Raw genomic sequence first — 26,434 nt, 5'->3', positions numbered from 1 at the left:
ATTAAACTGTAAGCTATTCTCCTTATACTGATCAACATTTGTTCAGCAACTTTTAAAAATAACTTGTATTTAGATTTTTATTACCATTGAAAGTTTTTTCTAAGAGGTAATGTATTGCGAATTCTGTTAAGTCTAAAGTGTGACAGACAACGTCAATGACAACAATAATGGCGTACATTGAAGCTAATATTTTTTTTGTATGAAAAATAAAAAAATTAAAGACTTCATAATTTTTAAAAGTCACTGAACAAATGTTGATCAGTATAAGGAGAATAGCCTACAGTTTAATTTTTTGCTTTTGTTACAGGCCCCACCCTGTATAGATTCATCATAGGTTCTTCACACCAACTGGTAAAGGCTCTCTTGATTTTTCGAAAACGTATGAGATTTATTGTAGTTTGATGTTTTTTGTATTTTTTTCGTGTTGAATGAAAGAAATAAGAAATAACTATTTTAGAACGCATTTTATCTGTTTTGCGAATAATAATTTAATGTTCACGAGACACATCATTTGTTTGGATACATATTTTGTGCTGTGGCATAAAAATTACGAGTAGGTATCAAAGACTTGAAATGTAGTTCTCATAATATTGATTTACCGGTGTTCGATCAAGGGACCTCTTTACTTTAGGGTGTTACGGGAACCTGAACATACTTAAACAAGTCCATAGCATAAGTAGTTCTCGAGATATTTAGAAATGTGACAGGCAGACAGACAGACGGACAGAGCGTCGCCATAAGGGTTCCTTTTGTACCTTTTTGGTACAGAACCCTAAAAATAGCGTAGGCTAAGCGTAGGTTGTAAACGTGACAGCTATCAGACCTTCCAATCCGAAGGATCAACTAGGTTTATATGGAGATAAGTGTGGGGAGGGGATTCGTTCAGTTTCTTCACAATGTTTTCATTCTCCGAATTACTGGTAAATATTATATTTCGTGCATTCCTTAAAGTCATTGGTAGTAACCTACAAACAGAAATTAGAGCCTACGATTGAATTGAAAGTCACAATCTCTTATCAGCACTTGTTAAATAGGTGCATACTTTGCAAGTCAATACAGCGTGGGGCCTGTAACAAAGGCGAAGAATTGAACTGTAGGCTATTCTCCTTATACTGATCAACATTTGTTCAGTGACTTTTAAAAATTATGAAGTCTTTAAATTTTTAATTTTTCATACAAAATAAATATTAGCTTCAATGTACGCCATTATTGTTGTCATTGACGTTGTCTGTCACACTTTAGACTTAACAGAATTCGCAATACATTACCTCTTAGAAAAAACTTTCAAGGGTGATAAAAATCAAAATACAAGTTATTTTTTAAAGTCGCCGAACAAATGTTGATCAGTATAAGGAGAATAGTAATTAATGTTGGAAGAAGATCATGTATAATATTTTCGTATGTCTGCTTTAATTTTAGGTACCTGCACGCCGTATATGTGATTGGATATTACTACAGGGTTTCAGATAACGCAAATGCACGTTTAAGAGTTTTTAATGATTCACGGTTATTTATTTAGACATACGAGTATTGACCGGGATATAGACCGTGATTACCTTTTTGATTTTCAGTTTTCCGTGATCATGATGCATGCAACTGCGTCCAAATATCAGGAGCTCGATAAAAATCAAAAAGGTATCACGGTCTAAGTCCCGGTCAATATAAGTCTAATGCACGTATGTTAAATATCACACACTGTTAACACTTTCGAAACCGGGCTCTACGCGGCGCTACGACATTTTCGCTACATACGGGGAAACCCATGTAATCGGCTACGCTTCTACGAGCGGTGTACCCGACAGTCGGGTTCTTGGTAGCGAAAGTGTTAATATATATGAAATTTACGTTTAGGGCCTGCTCTTTACATGACACGGCGTAGCATCACGTAGCTGCGTAGTACCTAACGTTGCGCGCGTAGCACATGTACTGTGCCATAGCCAGACGGTTGTTGATTTACTTAGTTAACTAGGTATCTATATGACCTACTAAGATGCTACCAGGCTAGATTATTATACATAATGTACTAATGACAAATCTTTACACAAGTAGTAAAAATTCAATTCTATGTAAGTAATACTTTCTTATGATAAGAAAGTTAGATACTGTTCAAATGTTTTTGAACATTTTATGATTGAAGAATATTTTTGTTGGTAGCTTCGACGCGCGAAGATAGTCGCATCAATGTTATTAATTACAGCAAAGGTCGATGTTAACTCAATCCCTCCCACTTCCTACAACATCTTTCAACATTTCTCCACAACCAGGAAGATTGCAATTAAAAAAAAAACATCTCAAGACTAAGATGTCTGTGTGTGTCATCTACGTAGGGGCAGCTGCGTGTGTGCGTGGAGCGCCATGATCGATGCCGAGCGTCGCTGCCGCTCCGCGTCGCTTCCGGGCGACGTTGCCACTCTCATCGTTAGGCGGCGTTAAGCTGAATTTGTGGATTAAGCCTCTTTATGATTCTAAATGGAACTGTTACTTTTTAGGTGTCTAATTTAGTGATAAACTCAGTCTGTTAAGCTAATGATGCTGAAGAAAAAGCAATGAAATTCTCATTGCTCAAACTTATCATTATTTGTCGATAATATAATAAATCACACAGATTGATTACGAAGTACATTTAACTACTTACTAGTATTTTTTGAGTGGTTCATAAAAAGTAACTGGCAATTAAGAAGTACACGAGCGCTCGATTCGGCGCGCGATATATGCCTGGAACGCTTGCTTACATAGCATTCGACAGCTCGCGCCGCTTAATCCGCACTTAATTTAAAATTAATACAACCAGGCGGCGCACAGGAAATGAGCTTAGAGTTGCGGGAGGGGGCGAGGAGGGGGGAGGGCGGGAGCTGAGGGAGGTACGTTCCGAATTAGTTGGAATCTTCGATATATATTCGATAACCGTTTATTGCGTGGCAAAGGCGAGGTTGTCGATGTTTGTCGCTTAACCGTCGTTCAGATTGTTTTTTTCTTGAGGGAAATGGATTTTTATAGCTCAGCCTTGCCGGGATGAGCCGTCGCTCTAAAGCAGGAAATGATATAACAGAGGTGACGCTGCTTGATAAAGATTTCCTTCATTTTATTTATCGAAACAGTTCACCTTGTGTTGTGTACATATATTAATATTAATGTCAAACAGTTTGTGTTTGGTTTGGATGAGAAATTTTATAGAGGTTTTATTTTAAACGAAACGCTTGTTTTTCTGGAGGAAATGGCAATGATATACTAAGTTGAGTGATATAAATAATGTATGCATATGTACATATTTGCAAAGTTGCTGTCAAATTGTTAAGGTTCAAATATACATTTTGTTTTCCTAAAATGCTCATTATGAAAATCTGAAATTGCGTGAAAGAGTAGCACACAGAGTTGTGGACATGGGAAACATCAATGATAATGGCGGCTGTTGGAACTAATTTCATAAGATTATACCAAGGACCATATAATACGGGACAGACAAAGCCTATACAAAAAAGCGTATCCCTGAAATGTATGGGCCTGAAATTGGCCAAAATCATATTTTTCCGAAATATGTTTGCGTGTTTTTATTTTTTATAAGAACAAATGACATGCTTCTTTATTTTAATATTAATATCATGATATCACGTCAATACACACTTTGAAAAAATAAATTTGTAGACCTCATCAGTGTAGTTATGATAGTATTTAATAGGTGGCGCTAAAAACATGAGGTACGATTCTTAGTATGTAGACAGTAAACCCTTTTTTTATTTTTTTATTTATTATATATGGGCTATATAAATTATCCTTGGATTAAACATAGAATAGCCTTGAAAGTGAAAGCAGCACCAGTCGTCAGCATGGTGTAATATAATGTGTTAAATAACAACATTACAGCCACCAGTAGGCCTAGCACATGATGGCCGCGGGAGTATGTCGCCGCGAGATAGATGCCACGTCTTCTTCTAACTGTATTAATGACATAAGGACGGGTAGTCTATCTCGCGGCGACATACTCCCGCGGCCATCATGTGCTAGGCCTACAGGCAAGCAAGCATGATCGCGTGATAAACGATATAACATCACATCTTTTTCGCACTATTCTTAAGTTCGATGCACGCACCGATGCGATAAAGTTTATCCAACTAGTGTGCTACGCCCGCAGAATACGTCCTTAGAGGATGTGATGCTAAAAATATGATATATCGTCACTACTTTTAAAAAAACTTGTATCTTCGTCTGTCAATGAAAAGAAAATTGTAGTAAGTATGTATGGAATGCATATAGACTTACTGCGTTTTAACTTTGATAAGCAGCGTGACGATTTTTTCAAAGTAGTGACGATATATGTGTGCGTGACTTTGTACCTACAATTCTGCTAAGATAAAACAAAAACAAAAGAAAAACCTTATTGGAAATAAGTCGTGCCTTTATTTCGTTTCCTATTCAGCGACACATTGCCATTCTGCCTCTCCGAAGCATTATCGCTACATACCGGGAAATCCATTTACTCGTCGTAGTGGTAAAAGAAGTCAAAACAATTATGTATAATATATAAGCGCAGCTACAATAGGCAATTGTTCTAAATAGGGCTGAAGGAAGCTCGGATTTTTGCTCCTGTCCTGACACGACTGTATACTAGGCGTATCTGTTGTAGCGTGGGTACAAGGCTGCCATATACATAATTATTAATTATACAAAAATAAATACAAACAGGCAGGTCGGTTATTTGTGAAGGTCTTGTTCTTGACTCGAACTTGGCCGATCGCTATCTCCTCTCAAAGCCAGTGGTCCGGAACGTCTGCTGCTATATTGCTATGTTATACCAGGTTTATCGTGAGCAATGCAACGCTCCACTGAATTCTACAGCCATCCATTATACCTGCCTACACGTCGCAACTGACGATCGATTGGGTATTTACAATGTAAGTACCTAAATACCTAGGTAAACACGAATACTATTATACAATGTTCAGGTTAAACAGTAATTTAAACATTTTGGACAGACTATGAAAAACACAAAACTTAGTTGTGTCGCTTAACTTCAAACTCGTGTAAATCCACTCTGCTTTAAGGTAACCTTATAGCAGAACAGATTTACCCGACTTTGAAGTTCACCAGAAATACATTTCTAATTCCAAATACAATTATATTTCTGCCCCTCTAGCACAACTTGCCTTGTCGCGCGCGAGTCCATACTTGAAGTCGCGCTTGATGTATGGACTCGCGCGCGACAAGGCAAGTTGTGCTAAAGGGTCTGGTCAGGCTTTACCCACGCGATGAAAGTTGATCGGTTTTTTGCAAGAACAAAGTATTATGTTTGTAAGCAAAGTTACATTTAGTGCACATGAAAATGCACATGTACAAATGTAACATCAAAACTAAAACTGTCTGATATCTTGTTCAACATACCAGTGGAATAAGAAACCCCTATTATTATTGTTTAAGAAAGTCGGCTAGTTTTGTTAAGAAAGGCATTTTATCCAAAAGAGTGCCTTTGCGTCTATTGCAGACGATTTACTCATGTTTCGACAGCGTGCTTAGTGACTGTGGAGGCCAATTCGCGAGAGCGGCACGACCTGCCACATTTTTGGCAGAGAAAACTCATACCACCTGTGTGCGTAGCCGAATGTACAAAGGCTCACGAAACGCTCACGGTAATGTCTCTTTCGTCGCTATCGCCATAGAGTATATTTAATAGTATGGTTAATGGTATACTATAGAGTTATCAGCAGAGATCGGATTTTTGTGCGTCATCTCATACTAAAAGTCATTAAAATGACGTAAGTCACTAAAAAAAGAATGTCGCAAATCCGTCCGATCTCTGGTTATCAGTCAAGATTTTCGAATGCAGCGCCATCTATTATTAAGTTACGACAACTTTTCATGTGGCTTTCCATGCGTAAAGGTTCCTTATAGCACATGAAGGATTTTAAACATGGAACGCCACATATTTATGGCGGGATCTTTTATTAAGTTTGTTGTAATCATTCATTTTACAACAAGTCATTACCCAGCTTGCGGGGGTAACAGTGACATCTAGCGAACAACTTGCACTACGGCATATAATTGTTTTTCACGCCCTCTATCGTTGAGTTTCCTAAACATATCCCAAGTACATCGGATTTCAGCAATTCCCGTCAACTTTGTACAATGCCACGTCAGCAAATTTTAATTGATCCTATTTTGTTACCAACATTTAGTAATATAATTCGACTTTCGTAAGATATATACAGGATAATTGTTATAATTAAGAAAATATAGATACTAGAGAACCTTAATGACGAAATAAAACTTAATAAAATCTCAATTCATCAACAAAATCTTGGTAACAAAATAGGAATTAATAAAAACAAATTTAACTTTTCCCTTAATTTTTGTACAAAGTTGACGGGAATTGCTGATTTACTATTTCCTTTGACTGAAAACACCGTGGCTATCGCTCTTGCGTATTGGCGCGACAGAGCCAGACTACATTTCTGCGGCGTTTCGGTGGCGTTTCGCGACGCAGAAATGGCATTCGGCTACGGGGCCTGAGGTTCCAGCCTTGTACGAATACTATTAATACAATGCTCAGGTTAAACAGTAATTTAAATATTTTGGAATCCATGAAACATTTAAAATAGTTATTTGTATTGCATTAAACAATAGTTAGGTATTTTACAAGAGAGCAAAGTAGTTTTTACAGCTGGTGCTAATATTGATCATGATCAATGATTATGTTCAGCAATATATTTGACACTAATTAGCATTTTCATGTGCTATGTATTATGATGATGATGACATAAAAAATCATAATTTAAAGGTCAATTATACCTGCCAGTTTTTGGGCATTACACTTACGCGATATATCTAATCGCGGTATTTAACAATAAGTACAACAGTAGATATTAGTAAGTACATCTACAAGTTCATCTGTGGAGTCACACCTCGGACACTGGCGATCAAATATAATTATGAAAGAGGCGCGTTCCTAGCACACAGTCTAAGCTCGTGTAGGTGAACGCGTACTATGCTTGTATGACTGAAATATGACAGGTCGACAGTTCGCGTTTCTGACGGGCGGTAACTGTGAGGTAACCGAGAGAGGGTGGGCGGCACTATCAGCGGGGAGCGAGAATGGTCATACTGTACGATAGTACTCTTTATTATACTGTGGTGGAGTTAACAGAGCAGAAGTTCTCAAGATTCGCAGTTCTCTTTAGACGACTGCGTTCCGTTGAAAAACTTAGCACAGAGAATAGTTAAACGAGTTTAAAGAGCTAACACTGAAAACAGCTAATTTCTCGCATCGAGATTGCACTCCGGGCATCGAATAAATTCGCACTGACTTGAATATTTTCATTTCCGACTGCTTTTGCTTGACAATCCTTTATGAGTAGGTATTCATGTATGCGCGGTAGATCTCTGAATATAGTAAAACTCCTCCTTGCGTTTCCCATTTTCATTCCTGACTGCTTTTGCTTGACAAACCTTTATGAGTAGGTATTCATGTATGCGCGCTAGATCTCTGAATATAGTAAAACTCCTCCTTGCGTTATCCCGGCATTTGCAACGGCTCATGGGAGCCTGGGGTCCGCTTTGACAACTAATCACAAGATTTTGGGCAGGCACTAGTTTTACGAAAGCGACTGCCATATGACCTTCCAACCCAAAGGGTAACTATTAGGTCTTATTGGGATGAGTCCGGTTTCCTCACGATGTTTTCCTTCACCAAAAAGCGACTGGCAATTATCAAATGACATTTTCCAGATAGGTAAGTTCAGAAAAAGTCATTGGTCACAAGCCGGGATACAAACCCGCGATCTCCAGATCGAAAGTCGCACGCTCTTACCGCTAGGCCACCACGCATTTAATTAAGAATATAGTAAGAAAAGAGCGTACACCCATCTTAAAGGCCGGCAACGCACCTCCAACACTTCTGGTGTTTCGGGTGTCCATGGGCAGCAGTGATCGCTAACCATCAGGCGACTTATCTGCTCGTTTGCTATCCCATTAAAAAAAACATAATCCACAAAAATCTGCAAATGGGAACTCTTAGACATTTGTTCTGAATAATTTGGTTTTTCTTTCAAAACAAACATAAAGCTCATGTAAATCTGAATGGCACATAGATCTACAATAATTATATTATCAGCTAGTAGATTAGCGGTAGGAAGATATAAAGGGTCCATTGTAGTTGCGGCGGCAGAGTCGCCGGATATGCCCCCCTCCCTCCCCATTGCCGACGGAAATGGCGGCGAGGAGCGGAGACAGCGACATCCGCCGAGGTGAAGCCAGCGGTAGTGGGTTCAGTCGACACCCGGCCTTTGTTCCCTAAGCACCTAGCCGACAAAGACCCACTTTTGGTAAATTTGTGTTATTGGCGGCGCCAGGACGCGCCGGACGGATTGCCACGCGACCTATGCTAACTTGTTAGGGTTTCACAATGTTGCCAATCGAGTTGTGGTCTCAGTCTACTAAAAGGTTACACTTATACGAACGGGATATACCTAGACAATACAACATAAATACTCTTTATTGCACACAATACAGAAATTATACACTACACACAGAAACTTATAGAAGTCCGTCCGATATTTCGACGCAGTTACATATATGCATCATGATTTAGTGCCTCGAAATATTGAGAGCTGGACAAAAATCAACAAGGTAATCTGGGTCTATATCCCCGTCAATATTAATCTAATCAAACTAACCGAGAATAATTTTAAACTTACTAAAAAGTTGTTAAAATTAATAAGTTGGCGGTAGTAAAAATTTAGTTATGTTTACAATCTACGCATTCACTGCCAGTGCCCCGATAGGCACCCGTTGTCTGATCGTGTGATCGTAGACTTTTCGCTACGTACATCGTACGGGTTTTCCCATGTTATCGGCTACGCGAGTAGCGAGTAGCTGGCGCTAGTATGTACCAGAGTGTGTTAATCTTTTAACCGCTTTGATTTTTTCACCGGGGTGTGCTGATGTGCTCGTGTTGCTGCCGGTAATACGAAGTTTTACGAAGATTCGTTTTATTTGTCAGACTACGGCGGTTGAATGGTTAATATGTACGTAAATGAGATGAATTCGTTAGGATAATAATGAGGTTACTATGGTCTTTTTCATGGGGTTTTGTTTTAGTTACTTTGCAAGATCTCAACGCTGCATCCTAATTGAGGTAATAATTATATGTACCTACTTAGTTTACTTCTTCTTCTTCTTTAACCTAGCGTTTTCCCGGCCTAGCGCCAGGGTCCGCTTTCCTGCTCAGCCTTATTTGATAATAATGTAATCTGTACTCATTGTATTCAACACTTACTTTGAGCTAAAAAAATAATGTATATACTTGTAAAAACGTGTAATTTTTTAACCTGATTACATCAGTAAAAATATAACCTGATTACATCAGTAAAAATATAAATAACTCTTTGTATCTTAACTATACTTCCTTTTAATCTTTAATAATATGACATAGTGCACCATTAGAGTTCATTAAACTCCCCGTACGCTCACTTAATTGGGAATTACTAGTAGTAGTAAAAACTTTATTGTACAAAAAAAGGTTTAAATAAAAATAACGTCCTCTGAAGTACAAAGGTGAACTTATCCCAAAAATCACTATTTCAATTAAGTTCTAGGCCAAAACTCTACACAATGTTACTCATAAGAAAAATTACCACGGGCCGGACGGCATATCAATATCACTGTTTCTACTTGATATCCCGTGGTGTGGCATCCAAATCCCCGATCCCCGATCACATAACTCAACATGTCCTAAAAATCATGGAAAACTCACACAAAAATTCATGAACAATTTGTTATTACGCCCTCTTTTAGACTTTCCGGCAAGCCGAAACACTTCCAGCTAAGTTTCACACTTATGAACTGGGCGCTGGTAGCGCCCTCTCTTTCAAATTCCGTGAATTATTTTCTCAACTAGGGGGTGAGTTACGTACGGCTAGTCTACGAGTAGGAGCTTCAGTTCGCCCTCTTTGTGCAAATCGTGTAACTTGAATAACATACAGGGTGTTTTTAGTCACTGCAATAATTTGCCGGCAGAATATAAATAAGAGGTAACACAGTGAGTGACTTATACTCGTACCATGGGACCTATGCTGAAATCACGATTGGCTGAATTTTCGCGATCTGATCTGGACATACATTGAAACATTAAAACGTTTGTTTAAATAACAAAGTGTTACTGTTATTCTGGTCCCCACGCTAGCATAAGACCCATTTAATCCTACCAGGTGTTATAACACCGATGCTTTTTTTTTGCTTTTTCCAGTGGGTGAGTGACTATATACCAAAATATCCCGAAAAACCCGGGGGTATGAATTTTTGCATTTAGGTTATGTGGCTTAATGTTATAAATGGGAAAGTGTGTGTTTATTCGTTTGTCCCTCTTTCATGGCAGAACAGAGAAACGAATTGACGTGATTTTTGAGTGAAGATTGTTGAAGGGATGGAAAGTGACATAGGCTACTTTTTGTCTCTTTCTAATCCCCCACTTCCCTAAAATGGGAGGAGGGGAAGTTTGTATGGAGCATTCCGCAATTTTCGAATTAAATGCGAGCGAAGCCGCGGGCAAAAGCTAGTAATAGATAAATAAATATTATAGGACCTTCTTACACAGATTGACTGAAATACTGTTTTATAATATAACGTATATGATGATGATGTATTCCTGTTATCCCTCACTAGGGACATAGGGGTCTTAGAAGAATCTTCCACTTTTCAAGATCCTGGGCGACTGCTTCCAAATCCTTCGAGCCTAGTCCACTTGCGCCAGCCTCCTTCTCCACTGACCGCCGCCTCGTACAAGGCCGCCCCGACCGTCTACTGCCAGGTGATTGCCAGCAGAGACCCTGCTTGAACAGGTGGTTGTCTGCTCTGTAGCACGTGCCATATCCATCGCCACTTCCGTGTGCTTTATATAATGTATACATATAACGTCATTAAAAGGCAGAATTGACCTTAACCAGCCAAATTAGGAAATCAATTAAAAAATTACTCTCTTGTAGATAAAATCTAAAAGTGTAACTCTCATTCGTTTTTGACGAATCAAGAAAGCTTTATTACTAGTTGGTTTGGTGAAATAGTACATTACAAGTGCGGAAATTCGTAACTCGTGTCGATTTAAAACACTCCCTTCGGTCGTGTTTTAATTTATCGCCACTCGTTTCGAACTCCCTTTTTTTCGCACTTGTATCGAAATGTACTGTTTCAGTAGGTACAGATGGTGTATTTTTTTACGCACTAGTGCGAGAAGTGGTTCATTATATGCCAGGTCGAAATTTCGGATGGCCATCTGTACTGAAAAACGTCGTACGATACAAGTGCGTAAAAAGGAAGTTCGAAACGAGTGGCGACAAATTAAAACACGACCGAAGGGAGTGTTTTAAATCGACACGAGTTAAAAAGTACTATTTCGTAATGAGAATAAATAAAAATAATTTGCCAAACAGTTAATTGTTATTAATAGGTTACACATAATTTTAAAAACTCTGTATAATGTTTACTTCTTTTTCTTCTTATCTGCTTTTAATTTGTACACGTATTGCGATTCCAACATTTCCTTCAAGTATATATACTTAGTTCCCCATTCTGAGAATGATAAATACCACTCTTCAAACATTGCGTAATCAAAAGGATCCACGTAGTTAGCGTCTTTGTCCGTAAGAACGGCATCAATAATTTCTTCAGGTCTAAGAGGCTTGAAGTATAGCTCTGCTACGCGATCAGCGCTAAGCAACTTGTCCAGCGCGCGTTTGATGGAGTTCACGTCATATCCTCGAAGAGTCTGTGCCGTGCTGTGTACGTTGAAGCTGCGAGAAATACCGTGGAATTTCATTAATACCTTCATTAGAACCAGGCAAATGCTTCCATAATCAGATCGTGGTAACATAATCAGAGAAGGAAAAGCTTTGGACAATAAAGCCGGTTTTGCAAGCCACGGTTCGGATGCTGTTCCCAAAACCATAATCTTGTCTGAGGGCGATAAAGGTTTAATAATCTCTTTAAAGAAATCCTTCGAGAGCCGTTGGGGATCAAACCACTTATCCTCTTTAGGTACAGCTTTATAAAAAAGTTTGTCAGCATTGTCAACTAAAATTACGGTGGGCTGCATAATTCGACTTATTTCGTTGATATATTTAAACATAGTTTTTATGGCAGGACCAGGAAATTTGTTATACACGTTGGTGGGTGACAGATCAATCAAAATAGAGTTTGTCTCTGTTGCAATAGCGTACACCAAAGTTCTTTTGCCACCTCCTTTGGGGCCAACAAGCAGTTGCGAGCGAGCTGCATTGGGACATGTGCAGCCCGAAGTCAGAAGGCATAAAACCCTTACTTGCTCTCTTACGTCACCTAAACATGGAGGGGGAAATGAAGGAGTCCAGAGAACTGCTCTCATATCTGCGGCCGCGTAATTCTGATCACCCCAGTAGTCGTCAAGCATTGTGCGGGGGTATTTCCGAACAATACCCTCATCAACTAAAGCTTGGAACATCATCGCTGGGGTGATTTTACTGCGTTTGACAGCACCTTTTTTCCTGGGCTTTTTTCTTTTCTTACTTGTGGGAATTTCGGTGACACCGGCATCTTCGTAGTCTTTCTTAAGAGCTGCTTTTAATAATTGCAATTCTATTCTCATCATTTCGTCGACTATAGGGCGAAGCTGTAAATGTACATCTTGGTATGCAGTTTCGGTTACAAATTCCTTCACAAAACCTCTCATAACATCTAATGAAGCATCTGGAGTGTCAATATCTTTCCATTGGTTTTGATATATGTTCCAGGCTTCCTGAAGACCGTCAAAGTTCTTGCCAATAGAAATATATATTCCAGGATCATTATCAGGATTTAAACGAGATTTTCTGTAATTTTCCAGTCTTTTTTTCTCCTTTTCTCTTGCTTCTAATTCTAAGCGTTTTTTCTCTGCTCTTGCTTCAGCTTTTTCGGCTTTTATTTGTTCAGGAGTCTTTGGATTGCCGCTCTCGGCTTTCTTTCTTTTTAGTTCTGCTTCTCGCCATTCTATAAATTCCTCGACAGTAAAAGTTTCTCCTCTTACTACCAAAATAGAACCTCCTTCATCTGGCCATGGATACTCATCAAATAGACGGACTGCATAATACCATTCACTAAACCACTGTCTAACTTCATCAGATATGTCTTCCATTATATCATCTTTCCTTAACCTTAAAACATGAGCTTTCTCTTTAACATTCGCTTCCATCCAATCCTTAAAATATTTTTTACGAAATTCACGTCGAACATTTCTTACTTTTTCAAGCTCAGGTTTAGCTGATGGAGGTAACCAAGATGGAATAATCATTCCAAGCAGCCTTCTCCGTTCATTTTCCTTACTTTTCTCCCTTTTGAGCAACATAAAACGTCTGTATATTTGTTGTATCAAACCAGATGCTTTTATACGAAGCGATTCACTTGCTGGAGGTTTTTTTAGCCCGGCCAGTTCTAAATACAAGTCAGTGTCCTTATTATATTTTTTGATTTTTTCTCTGGTGATCGTACGAGATCTCTCCATACGTTGAATATTCCATAAATGACCATTATACACTCTTAAAAAATCCCTCTCAGCGATTTCTTCTGGAGACAACTGTTCAGATCCTTCCGATTCAGAAATCTCTTCACCCATTGCCAGTTTTCTCATGTTTTCCGCTTCTTTTTCATGTTGTAATCTTTCTTCTTCTGCCAGCCGTTCTTCCTCCAAGCGTTCAGCTTCAGAAGGTGTCGGCTCTGGATCACCTAATCGATTACCGGCAAAAATCTCATCAATTATATATTGCATTTCCTGTTGACGTACCTCAAAGGGATAAAAATATGGAGTAACTATTTGTATGTCTTGAGGCACTAAAAGCAATTGCTGTAATGCATTTTCAGGGTATGTATATTCGAATGCTTCTACTTCTTGTAATGTCCATTTCAACTCGAGAATGCGACATGTTAAAGCATCAATAATCGCTTTTATATAAGGTCTTCTTTGAACTTGTTCCATTTGATCATAAGAATCGCATAGTTTGTTATATAGGGTGCAGTATTTAGAGTATACCCTCGCCACTAGTTCCACGGCGGTAGCCTGCGGCTTGATGCCGAGGTAGCTATTTGCGAACTCCTGCAGCCGGGCATCTTCCATTAAAGCTGAATTGAAATCTTTTTTAATTTGTAGCCAACGTTCGTAATAGTCTTTGTTAGCCATTTCGTAGATTTTGTCATTAATAAAAAATAAAACACTCTTATATTAAAAACTATCAATAAATAAATGTTATAAAAATAATTATTCTAAATCATATTTGTCAGTGACGTTCTCGTGACATGTTTGACAGAATGGTTTTTAGAAGAAAGTATTTAACAATCGTGGATGTAACAGTAAAGGTAGGATAAGAATTTGAATCAAATCAATGCTAAAGAAGAATAAAATTTTATACACGGTGAGTCTGAGTAACCCGACTTAACAGCGTATTCCTGACTAAAATGTCATGTTAACGCTTTTGAACTTGGAGTAATTCTATCTCACATCCTATAGGGCCTACAAAGATATAAATTAATACATTTAGTGATTTTCTAAGTAAAATATATATATAATAAAAAAGTATTGTAAATTTTGAGCAATAAGCCAAAAAATACCGATAAGTATGTGAGAATCAGAATTTCAAAACTATTTTGTGAAAAGGCCCATTACAGTAAAATCCCTTTATTTTATAATTTGACGACACATATCTGTAAACAAATACATATATCAAAAACTGCATTTTTTTTATTAATACATGGTAACGAAATATCTATTCAAACGTACATTTCACATAGTGTTCAATTTTCAGTCCGTTTTCATTTGTTCCAATCAAAGAGATATCGCAAAATAGTCACATAAAAAAAGTAAGGGTGTTCTCTGACAACAATACCCACCCCTAGCTGGTTACAATAAAAATGTTTTAAGTGCGCCTCCGTACGTTCCATTGAACATGTGAATCGACGGCGCACGCGCTGCCGGCTACTTCCGGAGTGTGACGCGTGCCGCGCGCCTTTCTGCCGCCCGCGCCGCAGTCCAAGCGATGCACGAACGACAGTATACATGAGAACGACATATAAATGACATATCAACAGGCGGCTTCTTCGAGTATCGTATGTAAGGTATCACTATGTATTAGCAAAAAAAAAAACTGTCGTATGGAGAGAAATTTGAGACGTAAACGTAGTACTTTTTCAGTATTGTCGAAACATTTTTTTTACATGTTCGAAGGCTTATATGCACTGGCGTGTACAGTAGTAATATAACTTTCGGATATACTCCTCAAACTGACCAACATCAGAGTTCGGCTACTTTTAAAGTTAACTTTCGTTTAGTACACTTAGTTTATTCTAAGACGCCTACTTAGACTGTTTAATTGTGTGCTCGTTGCTCGTATTATGTTTATTTAATTATTACATAATGTCATAAAATTATTTCCATTATTTAATTACCTATTATATTTTTTTTCTAGATATTATAATTATGTCAATACAGTACTCCTCTCCAACTTATGAAGACTTCATAACATAAGTTAATATACAAAAAGCGCTCGCCTGTCGCTTGCACCAACCGGTACTGTAGCTTGTCCGAAATGCAACCTAACAATGATTTATTTAGTATCCCTCCTATGTATTCATTATGGGTGTAGAAATTTAAGCCATTTATTTTGTTAACTCTGTCTCGGGCAATAAAGTTTGCTTGGGGTTGGATTAAAGGGATCACGGCACATGAATAGTTTGTAATCTTAATGTTTGTATTGAGATTATTTTTAGTTCATTTGCATAACGAGGAAAAAGTTGAATTTTAGAATGGGGTACAAATGGTTTTAGGGTAATGTAGATGGAAGATACGTAAGTAAATGCATGTTACTTACATCAGGAAACGTTTTGCCAGTCCTCATCAATTTTAGCGCGAATTAAGGAACATTGTCACCCTACTAATATAAAATATAAATAAAAACAGACTAATAAGAAGGCCTAGTTAAGTTACCCTTCGGGTTGGAAGGTCAGATGGCGGTCGCTTTCGTAAAAGCTAGTGCCTACGCCAAATCTTGGGATTAATTGTCAAAAGCGGACCCCAGGCTCCCATGAGCCGTGGCAAATGCCGGGATAACGCAAGGAGGATGATGATGATAAATAAACAGACTCTATCTAAGACAACTATGCACAGATTTGAATAGGTATGTATAAGTATATATATCATTTAAAATTGAGTAAGTAGATATATTGGATGTACCAACAGTTCCCACGAGCGGATCTCTTCATTAGCGTCCATAAAGCGGTACTCGTTAAACCGAATCCGTGACAAATGAACGCCGACTCCATCGCCGCCCAGCCGGTTAGCGATGATGCGCCGGAACCGAACGGCAGAATGATTGACTGCCGATAGGGAGTCTGCGCACCCCGGAGCTTCGCCAGCGTCATTCACACTACGCGGCGTTTCATTCCGAAGCACCAAAATTGTTTGTTTTTGTTTTTATTGCGTAATGAAGATGCTTATGATGAAATGCAGTATACGAAATGGAATCAATCAGTTGTGTTATTTCATTTAAAAATGTAATGTTAAGGCTTCGTGCAGGTACGAATAAAGGGTTGACTTTTAGGGGTAATTCTCAAAATAGTGGCATCGTACCCTGCCATCACGTTTTTGAATAGAAAGTATGCGAAATATATAATTTTCACATATAATTAAAATTTTCATAAGTAGGCATTAACGTGACACATCGAGGCCAACACATATTTTTTCTATAAATATAATACTTTTGTAAAAAAAAATAAAGAAGACCGTTTTCTACTGTACCCTGCCTTGTCACAACGCGACACTGCTCAAGTTTTCGCTCTATAAATTATTAAATTGCAGTTTTATGATAATAAAATATCGTTTTTTGTAGAGAATAGACTACTATATTCTTAAATATACGTTGCACGGGATGTTTCGATTACTTTTGAACACTAATTTTCACCTTCAAAGTTTGTCCAGCGATATTTTCTCCATATCCTGTGCGTCCGCGGTATTGCACCTCACTCACACACAGAAAGTCTTATTGAGGCCCTAATATACGTAAAACACGTAGCCAGTATGGTTCTAGCCGCCGGTGTAAAGGTTTGTGTGTGAGGTGCTGCGGTCTTGTGGTTAGAAGTTTTCAAAGTGTGACGTTCGGAGTTTGTAACAGGTATGTCCACTTTATTCTGGCATGATTATTTTAAAATATTAATACGGCAGTTTTTTTACCAATAACATTTTAATGTTGTATTGAAGTATAACTATGTATATTAAAATTATAACAGTTGTATTATCAACAGTTTCGGAGATAATATCTAGTTAATCGGATTTTCACTACACCCTGTGTAACTTTATCCTGCCATCACTCTGCAGGGTAAAGTGACTGTTGACAGGATAAAGAAATACAAGTAAAAAAAAGCTATTTTGACATGGTTTTTACTAACTTGCAATGTATGCATGTATGTATGTTTGTATGTATGTTGAGGTCAAATCTTGCAACCCAATTTGAAGCAGAAATATTCAACCGACTGAGCTGAAATTTTGTATACACGCTGCGGATGACGTTCGCATATAAGCGCCGATATGGGGCATTGGGTCCTTCGATATTGGGCAATAGTCTGCTCAGCGCCGAAGCAGTCCCGTCGAGGCTAGGAACCAATTTGATAAAATGTTCCTCGGAGTACCAATTTTGGTTTGAATTTAAGCCCAAGTACTTAATTTGGGGCGTAAGAGGGACCGCCTCACCGCCAATAGGCAAGGCAACATCCCTATCGCTCTTGTATATAGGCATTACAGAACCAGATTGCCTTTCGATCGGCGTATAGCGTCAACGATTATCATTTTGGCTAGGTCGGCAGCAATCACTTTCTTCGGACAGAAGCCAACCTTTCCTTCGAAAACCACGTCATCGGTCGTGGCAAGTAACACCGCAAGCCCAAACAAATTAATGCGCCTAACTGTGAGCTCAGTTGCCACTGTGGCTCTTCTTATTATCCTGGTACTTTCTTCCCCTCACGGCTACTATTGTGTCATCGGCATAACAAATGGTGATCATGCGGAGAAGTTGGACTACTCTGATAGCCAAATCAAAGCCGATGCTCCAGAGCAGGCGCCCAGTACCGACCCCTGTGGAAAACTGTGGGTAGGTTATGATTATTATGAATATGCATGTGGGTAAGAAGAAGAATAAAGAAGTCAGTCTTGATTTGAGCACGTAGTCTCATTGACCTGTCCCTATACGTTTATATGGCGCAGCCGGTAGGAACACCACACTCCATTCGTCTTTCTAGGCATCTTCCTCCTGATTCATTGAGCAGTACTCTATCTGCAAGGTAATGCCCTATGGTGAATGATGATCTTCAAATAGAAAGGCGCATCGTGGAAGCAATGCGCCTATTTTATTATCACATAAGGAAGAAAGCCGAAGTAATTGGCAATGTCAAGAGATACTGCGATAGCTCCCTGCCTTTTCTCTGCTACCAGACCGCTGTATTTATGCAGCGCATCAATTGCGTCTATCGCTTCTCCCAGAACCCGATCTCTGATGTTTGGGCACGTGTCATTCAAAATGCGTGCACAGCAGTAGATGAGACTTACGATGATGCGCTCAACATCGTGCCAGTTTCATCTAGGAGGGCATGGGACGGTATCCTAAAGGACAGTCAGCTGGACTACCCTTTTTTCGAAAGATACAGTCTGCCCACCTTCCAACGAGAATATATACCCTCTCGGAGGCAGTCGTCAATGTGGCCACGTAATCTACTTCCAAGATGTTTAAAGAGCCAAGGCACACCGTCCGGCCCTAGAGTGGCCCTCATTTTAAATACTGACCTCATTATCTCGACATATGTTACCAAGGAGACATCAAGGAGAGGAACCAACTCTTCCACTGGGGCAGCCATTGCAGGCATTACATGCACAAGTACAACTCACATTGTGAATCATGATATGTGCTTTGTTGTTTTACAAGACTGTGATTGTAGGTACTTATTTATTTATTCTTTATTGCACATAAAAAAGTACAAAATGGTGTACATAATGCCTTAAGGCATTCTCTACCAGTCAAACACTGCAGGCATCGTGACTGAAAATAATAATCAGATATCACTTACTGTACTTCAACTGTTTTGAATAAAAAATAATGGATATTGTTTAAAAAAATACTTTTTTTTGCTTTTGTTTCTACTTAAAGAAAAAAATTGAATCCTAACGAAATCATAATAGTCGATATACGTTGAATTATTAGTGGTAAACTTGTTTTTTTATTCAAACTCTCTTTATCCTGCCACGTTTTCCCTGCTACCCTGTCTATTCACTTTCTCCTGTATGTCTAAAATTTCAACTCGCTATAAGTTCTACGTTTTTACGACTATTTCGTTCCCTCCTGAAAATTCCGTATCATTGATGCACTCAAAAACATATTTAAATCCAAAAAGGTACAAAAAACCATTTTCATTTTTTTTCATTCACTTTACCCTGACGGTGCCACTTTTTTGAGAACGAACCTTAGGCAGAACGATTGACTGCCGATAGGGAGCCTGCGAGCACCCCGGAGCTTCGATACATGATTGAAGGTATGATATGTAGTTGTAGGTAAGTAACGTTTGTTATTTATGACGGGTTTTAAAACGTAGCATGAAATGCAGTACCTATGCGAAATGAAATCAATCAGTTGTACCATTTCATTGTAATTAAATTATTATGTGTTACATAGCTAATAAAGTGCAGGTCATAGTTAATTCTAGCGTAGTTTTGTTTAAGCTAAAAATACACGTTTTGAAAGTTATCAATCCTACTCGACAGATTAATAAAAGAAAGCATGTTTACCTACCTATGTTTGAGTCCATGCCAATACCTAAGTGTATAATAGCCTATTATGTAGTTTATGTACTAAATAATAAATATACCTACAAATATAATGTTAAGATTTTTTCACATTTATATAGCCGTCAATAGGTTAAACAAGACAAAAAGTAAACAAAAGTAACGTGTAATGATGTGCACAGATAACATTTAAAACCACTCCCTGACCCACGCATGACTTGACAGCTTAATTAAAACATTATTGAAATGCGGCAACAATTGCGAAGATAAGCGTGTCCCATTACACCAGCGGAGCAATTACCAGCGCTGTTCAACCCCACATCTCTTGTGGACCGCGGGAAAAAATCAAAGCTCGGCACGGTTGTCACCGCGAATGGGTATAGTTCGTCGCACGCGCAGAGAGCCATCGCCACTCGCGCGCACACCCCTCGCCACTCGACATTGATACACCATAAAAAATTGAGCCACACTTACTGGTGCCCATTATTTCTAACAAATTAAGCTTGAAGTAGGTTGTGCGAGTGAACATTCTGCTAAACATCCACTTGTTTAAACATCACAAATTTAAAAATCTTAAATGAAACTTAAATCAGATTTTAATACTTCTGTCAAATATACATATTACACGTATATCTTGTTTGTCCATTTTAAATGAATTAAAACAAATTTAGGACATTATACTTAGGTTCAGAACTAAATTATTTATAAATACTTAAACCTGAACTTCGAATTACAGGCTTATGTCGAAATTTGATTTGACAAGGTATATCAAAAACTTGGAACCACTTTGCGAAATTTGAAATCGAACCACTTTGCCCCCTTGCCAGCTTTTTGAAACTTAACATACCTATCTTTACTCACGAATACGATATTTTTGTTCCTGGATTAACTAACGTAAAGTAGGTAAGAGTTTTGAACGGTTATTTTCATTAGACTTATATTGTTTCCCGTGATCATGATGCAATATGCATGCAACTGCGTCGAAATATCGAGAGCTCGACAAAAATCAAAAAGGTAATCACGGTCTATATGTATAAGTGTAAAGTAGGTAGTTTTTAAAGCAGTACTTACCTGTAACGTTTTAGTTCATAACTTCATATGTTAGGTGTAAGATGGGTGTAAGTGTAAAAAAGTGCTTAAATTCGAAAAGTAATCCGCAAATGTTATAGGTTTTTTTAAAGTTTTAAATAGTACTCGTAATTACTATAATAATCCTGAAGTTCTCAAGTTATAAAAATAAAGAACCTTTTAAGACACAATCGAGTTTTTGACCAAAACTACTTCAATATCGAGGGTCCTTAATTAGCAGCAAAACATGTGACGACGCGTGCCGCTACTTCCGAGTACCCACCGCTTCAAGGACCATAGAATCTGCATTACGTATGTACTATAATAATTTACTAACCGTGTGTACTTAATCATAACCAATTCCAAGTTTTAGATATAAAATTATGTTCAGAAACCAGACCTTTACTAGGAAAACACAAAAAGTAGTTCGATTTTTCAGCCCTATAACAGTATAATTTTGTAAAAAAAATATTATGTAGAGCCGATTCCGAGATCCTAAAATAATTATCCTAAAAAAACATATAAACATATCACATCACCCACACTTTTAATCGTTTTAGATGGTAAGGGCTAATACTGCACCAACGCATTAAAATTGTAAAGTCACAAATATAGAACGCTCACAGCAGCCCGAAGTTCTTAACCGCTTCACCAACCGAAATGAATATCTCTTTGAAGTCACAGAGGTAACTTTTAATTGTCCGAGAGCGTCTCTCAGATCCTCGAAGCTTTGACCGCACGCTTGGCTACGCAAATATAAGAGTCTTTACGGGTCGCAACGACAACTTGACATGCCAACTATTTTCTGCGTAATTAACTTTTTGAGAGACAAGTTAATTCTAATAAATTATGTGGGCCTTTGATCAGTGGCGTGTGCGGTTAGAATTTTTTCTACCCTAATGCAAAAGAAATGAAATTGTTTTGGTCTTAGCTTTGCTAAAACTAATGTCAAGGAGTTGAGATTAGCGGCCAGTCGAAATATCCCCCCTGTATCTTACTAAATTTATATTTTTATTATAGTATTTAAGCCAATAAGAAGCTATTACAGAAAATATGACTTAGGTATGTGTTAATTGCGCAACACGTTTGTAAATATATTGATTTGAATATATGAAGTTAACGAAATCATTAAGTATGCAAATGTTCCAACTTTGATCTGTAGCCAACAGACAAAATATTGTAAGAGCTTTAGAATTATAAATATTAGTTTTTACCTATTTAATAAATCCGTTTCTATTTATTTCTGTCTAGTATCCTTCGAGGACGAAATAGTAGTAATGTGGTAATTATTTTTTCCTGAAGGGTAATAAATATTTGATGATGATGACAAAAATATACCTGAGCATTTGGTGGCACGCAGAGAATCGGACAGCGTCGGTGTGGAGTAGCCCTTTCCGAGAGCGCCGGCCAGTTTGTCTGATCCTGAGGATCAAAGGTATATTTTATTTCATATTAAAGCGCCGATACTCTAAATACGATTGTTTTATATTGGAATTTAAGACAGTGGCAATATGGAATAAACATTTGCCATCTACTGTTAGTAAAAATCAGTGTAAAAATCCAATCCATGATATTCCATTCTTATTCTCATATTACTTATATCAGTTCAAATTATTAATATGAATCATAAAATACATGTTCTTCCGACTGATATTGTCTGGTCTATAAATATTATTTAAAAAAAAACCTCTCCCACGCTTATGTTATGGCGCTTCGACTCTACGAGCAATACCCATTATTCCGCAATGTTCTACGCAATATGTTTAGAGCTATTTATTTGTAGAGAATAAATAAAATATGTCGTGCACTTTTCGGGTGGTCACGGGCAGCGCATAAATCTCAAAATGAAGGGGAAGAGCTCATCATTACTGGTATTTCTATCGAACAATTAAGTATACATTGTCCGGGCTACGGTTCCCATGAAATGGTGAGCACAACATGCTGATATGACGAATTTACATATAGGGTTTAAGTATCGAGATCTTGACATACTAATTTAATGCTTAACGCGACAACGTTAAGTTGTTATTTGGTTGGGCATTATTCATTCACCCTTCCTTTAAATGACTAGCACGCGCTTGCTGATGTTTACGTCGTGCGCGGGCGCAAGGCAGCGCGCCATCTATTGTCATTGGTATGGAGTTAAAAATGATATCACTCGACGTAATGTGCACACTATTATAGTGCTGATTTATACAAGGTTTGCGCGTGAGTGGCCATTGATTGTGTAGTAATTGTTTGTTTTTGCAGCGCGACGGGGATGATACTGTGAGAACGCTTTCAAGTGCGGATTGACTTATTGGCTTAATGTAAGTGTTTAATGATGTGTTCTGTTGTTTGCTTTTAGGGGCTGGCTGATTCGCAACATACGGTGTTTAAACCGCCGATAGTGTGTAATGCGATCTTAATTTATTTTTAAAAAAATCTATGATGCATCTTAGCACATTACTTCAGAAAAAGTTACGGTTTGGTGATGCAAATTCTAGTGCCTGCACATATATTATTATGTCACAGGAAATGTATATAACCTGTGATTCTATAGGTACATTTCATAAGGAATATAGGTAGTTTGCAATTGATCATAAATCGCGTCTTATACCTTTGTCTTTACCCGGCACTTTTTTAAGCATGCTCATCTTATCATACAAAGTGTATAATGTGTTCTTGTGTGTGTTTCCGACTATCTTTTACGATATAAAACAGTAACGTAAATTGAAACTGGATCAGCAAACAAATGGGTGTGTTTGTGTGTTGTTTACGTAGCACGCAGGTCGCAGGACGGATAAAAGAGAGAAATAAGATAAAGAAAATGTGTTTCCTATTCTAAATCTGGCCGCAAGTAGACAAATGAAGTAAAATAAAACTAAAACATATAAAACTATTACTAAGCATAAGCAATATGTAAATGAATTGAGAGTGAAATTGCTCCATCCTTCCGAAATAGAAATAACGTTTCGAACTTGCATGTATCTGACTGTAATCAGAATTCACTACTTCCCTTTAAAGTTGTGCTATATTCCACCGGGCGGGCCGTCTACACTAATGAATATAGATTGTGAAACAACAAACCGACCCCAGCCCTTTCGCTTGCAATAAACATTAAAAAATCAATATGCTCGTATCAGGCACGTTATGAAATGATTTATTGATATATATTTTATCGCGATAGTATCTAAAGTACGGCATCATAATTGATGACAATTGGTGCGTATACTGTGTAGATACGGTGGGCGATAGGCGCGTGAGCGGCTCTAGTATTTCTATTACCCTGCTCGAAGGACTAGAGTGAGTGTGGTTGTCTTTTACATGGAGTCGTTACGTATCTGGAGATCAAAGTTATCCTGGTTTTACTGAGACGGGTATTCGGCAAGGGACAGAAACCACCGCCGTGCTGGGGCGTGCCGCAATCATTCCTGAGTTAACAACTCTTTAGAGCTCTCGGACTTATAAATTTTAATACGGCGCTCTTAATGCCCGCGAGATTAGGGCACTTCCATTGGACTCGGCGTGGCGCGTGCATTTTTGGTGTTATTTGAATATTATGTAAATCGCTCTCAATTTAATACTTGTTCTTATGTTCCCTTCTTTGTGCAGAAATGACTCTAAGCATTATAAAAATAAATTATTCTGAGAGAATCCACCCGTAAATTAGGGTCATTAATATGAATTCCTCCTATTAAGTAAGTATAACAATTGTTCTGAGGTAGGGAAGACGGTAGCTATCAGTGGCGGCTGGTGAAAATTTCTGCTAGGCTGTGAGCAAAAAGAAACCTACCTTTATATTAGGTACTTTACTAGTAATCAATTTTAGGCAAGCCTGTGGGAATCTGCTTGTATGGATCAGCCGCTGCTGGTAGCTATGTAAATTATCTACTGGAGTTTATAAATTTAATTTAAATAAAGATTATGTTATATAATTTGACGACCGATTTGGCTCAGTCGATAGTGACCCTGCCTGCTAAGCCGCGGTCCTGGGTTCGAATCCCGGTAAGGGCATTTATTTGTGTGATGAGCACAGATATTTGTTCCTGAGTCATGGATGTTCTCTATGTATATAAGTATGTATTTATCTATTTAAGTATGTATATCGTCGCTTAGCACCCATAGTACAAGCTTTGCCTAGTTTGGGGCTAAGTTGATCTGTGTAAGGTGTCCCCAATATTTATTTATTTAATTGTGTACAGTGTGTATGTACTAAGTAATAAATCAATAGGTTTTTGTTTTCAAAATATTTTTAGTACTCTGTATTACTTGTTCATCCTCACACCTTTCTGAGGTGGCGGTGAGTTTCCTATCGTGGTCACTCCAGAAGAGGAATAACTTCCGCCGAAGTCTCCCGAAATGCGAGAGTATTGGATTCAGAGCCCAGAGCCGCCCGACCTTCCTAGTTTTCTCAAGGATGAAACTATGGGATAATGAAGAGTTAGTATCGACGTTTCGATAGCTAATTCAAAACAGTAATAATAGTAATGGTATTATATTGTAACGAGTAATTAGGTAGAATTAGCTCCCATGAATGTTAATAAATCGCGATCTAAATAACGAAGATCCTGAGATACCTACATTATTTAAAATATAACCTAACCACAAAATTAAAATTTTGGTAAAAAACCCCCGACCGCGACATAGTAGACCGATTTTCATTAAACATGGCTAAGAACACTCCCGACTAACTCAGCTTTCAGAAAAAAAAAACGGTTTATCCGTTCGGGAGCTACGATGCCACAGACAGACACACACACAGACAGATAGACAAACAGACAGACAAACAGACAGACAGACACGTCAAACTTATAACACCCCGTCGTTTTTGCGTCGGGGTTAAAAAATAACTGTTTCTATCTAGGTTATCCTTGTTAAAAATAAATAACGGAACCTGAAATTATTTTTAACAAGCACAATGTCGATAAAAATGCAAAGGCAAATACAAAAGCAACGGTCTTTTGTTTGAAAGTATCGAGGTTGCATAAAAAAGAGTTGGCGGACAAAAGAAGAGATCTGGAAAAAGAAGTAACATTCTCGTCGCAAAGCAAAGGCAAAATGCAAAGCAAATTATATTTTTTATTATTTTGAAACTGTGGCCCGGACGAGACGGCTGGTGCTAAGTTCGATTCTGGTCTCTATCTGATGTGAAAAAGTTCGGTATTTTTGTATTTGTAATACATATATTTGTATTTAAATAAAAATATATTGTAACAACATATTAAAAGCAATGTAATTAATTTTAAATATTTCAGTTGCTTTCCAAAATTTCATAATCCAAGTAATGTATTTAGGTACGAGTATAGGTACTGCGAAATTATAAAAACAAAGATCCACCAAATGAATCATCAAATTTACTTTTGATAGTTTAGAAATAATACCTATAGTACCGGGGTTATAACTATTAAAGATTAATTCATACAATGTCGCTAAGTTGCAATGCCACGAAAATAATTCGTTCCAAGCTACAATTGAAAATTGTCTCTTCCAACTCGTGCCTCGTTAAAGCCCGGGAACCGGCCCGCTTACCCTCGGCTAAGTTTTGAAATAATGAACTCGGCGGAGATAATAAAATTTTAT

At 38.0% G+C, this 26,434-nt stretch overlaps 1 protein-coding gene across 1 annotated transcript in view; it reads right to left on the bottom strand.

The window, feature by feature from the left end:
• The window catches only part of LOC125240682 (DNA-binding protein D-ETS-3), a 97,330-nt gene that overhangs the window by 64,456 nt on the left and 6,440 nt on the right, over positions 1–26,434 (bottom strand). Inside the window, exon 3 of the mRNA XM_048148691.1 lies at positions 22,211–22,294. Coding sequence (XP_048004648.1) covers positions 22,211–22,294 — 84 coding nt within the window. The remainder of the gene's footprint in view (positions 1–22,210; positions 22,295–26,434) is intronic.

The sequence above is a fragment of the Leguminivora glycinivorella genome, chromosome Z (genome assembly GCF_023078275.1).
Source record: "Leguminivora glycinivorella isolate SPB_JAAS2020 chromosome Z, LegGlyc_1.1, whole genome shotgun sequence".
Taxonomy (NCBI): Eukaryota; Metazoa; Arthropoda; class Insecta; order Lepidoptera; family Tortricidae; genus Leguminivora; species Leguminivora glycinivorella.
Note: the sequence above shows the minus strand (reverse complement) of the source record. Positions and strands in the feature narration are given on the sequence as shown.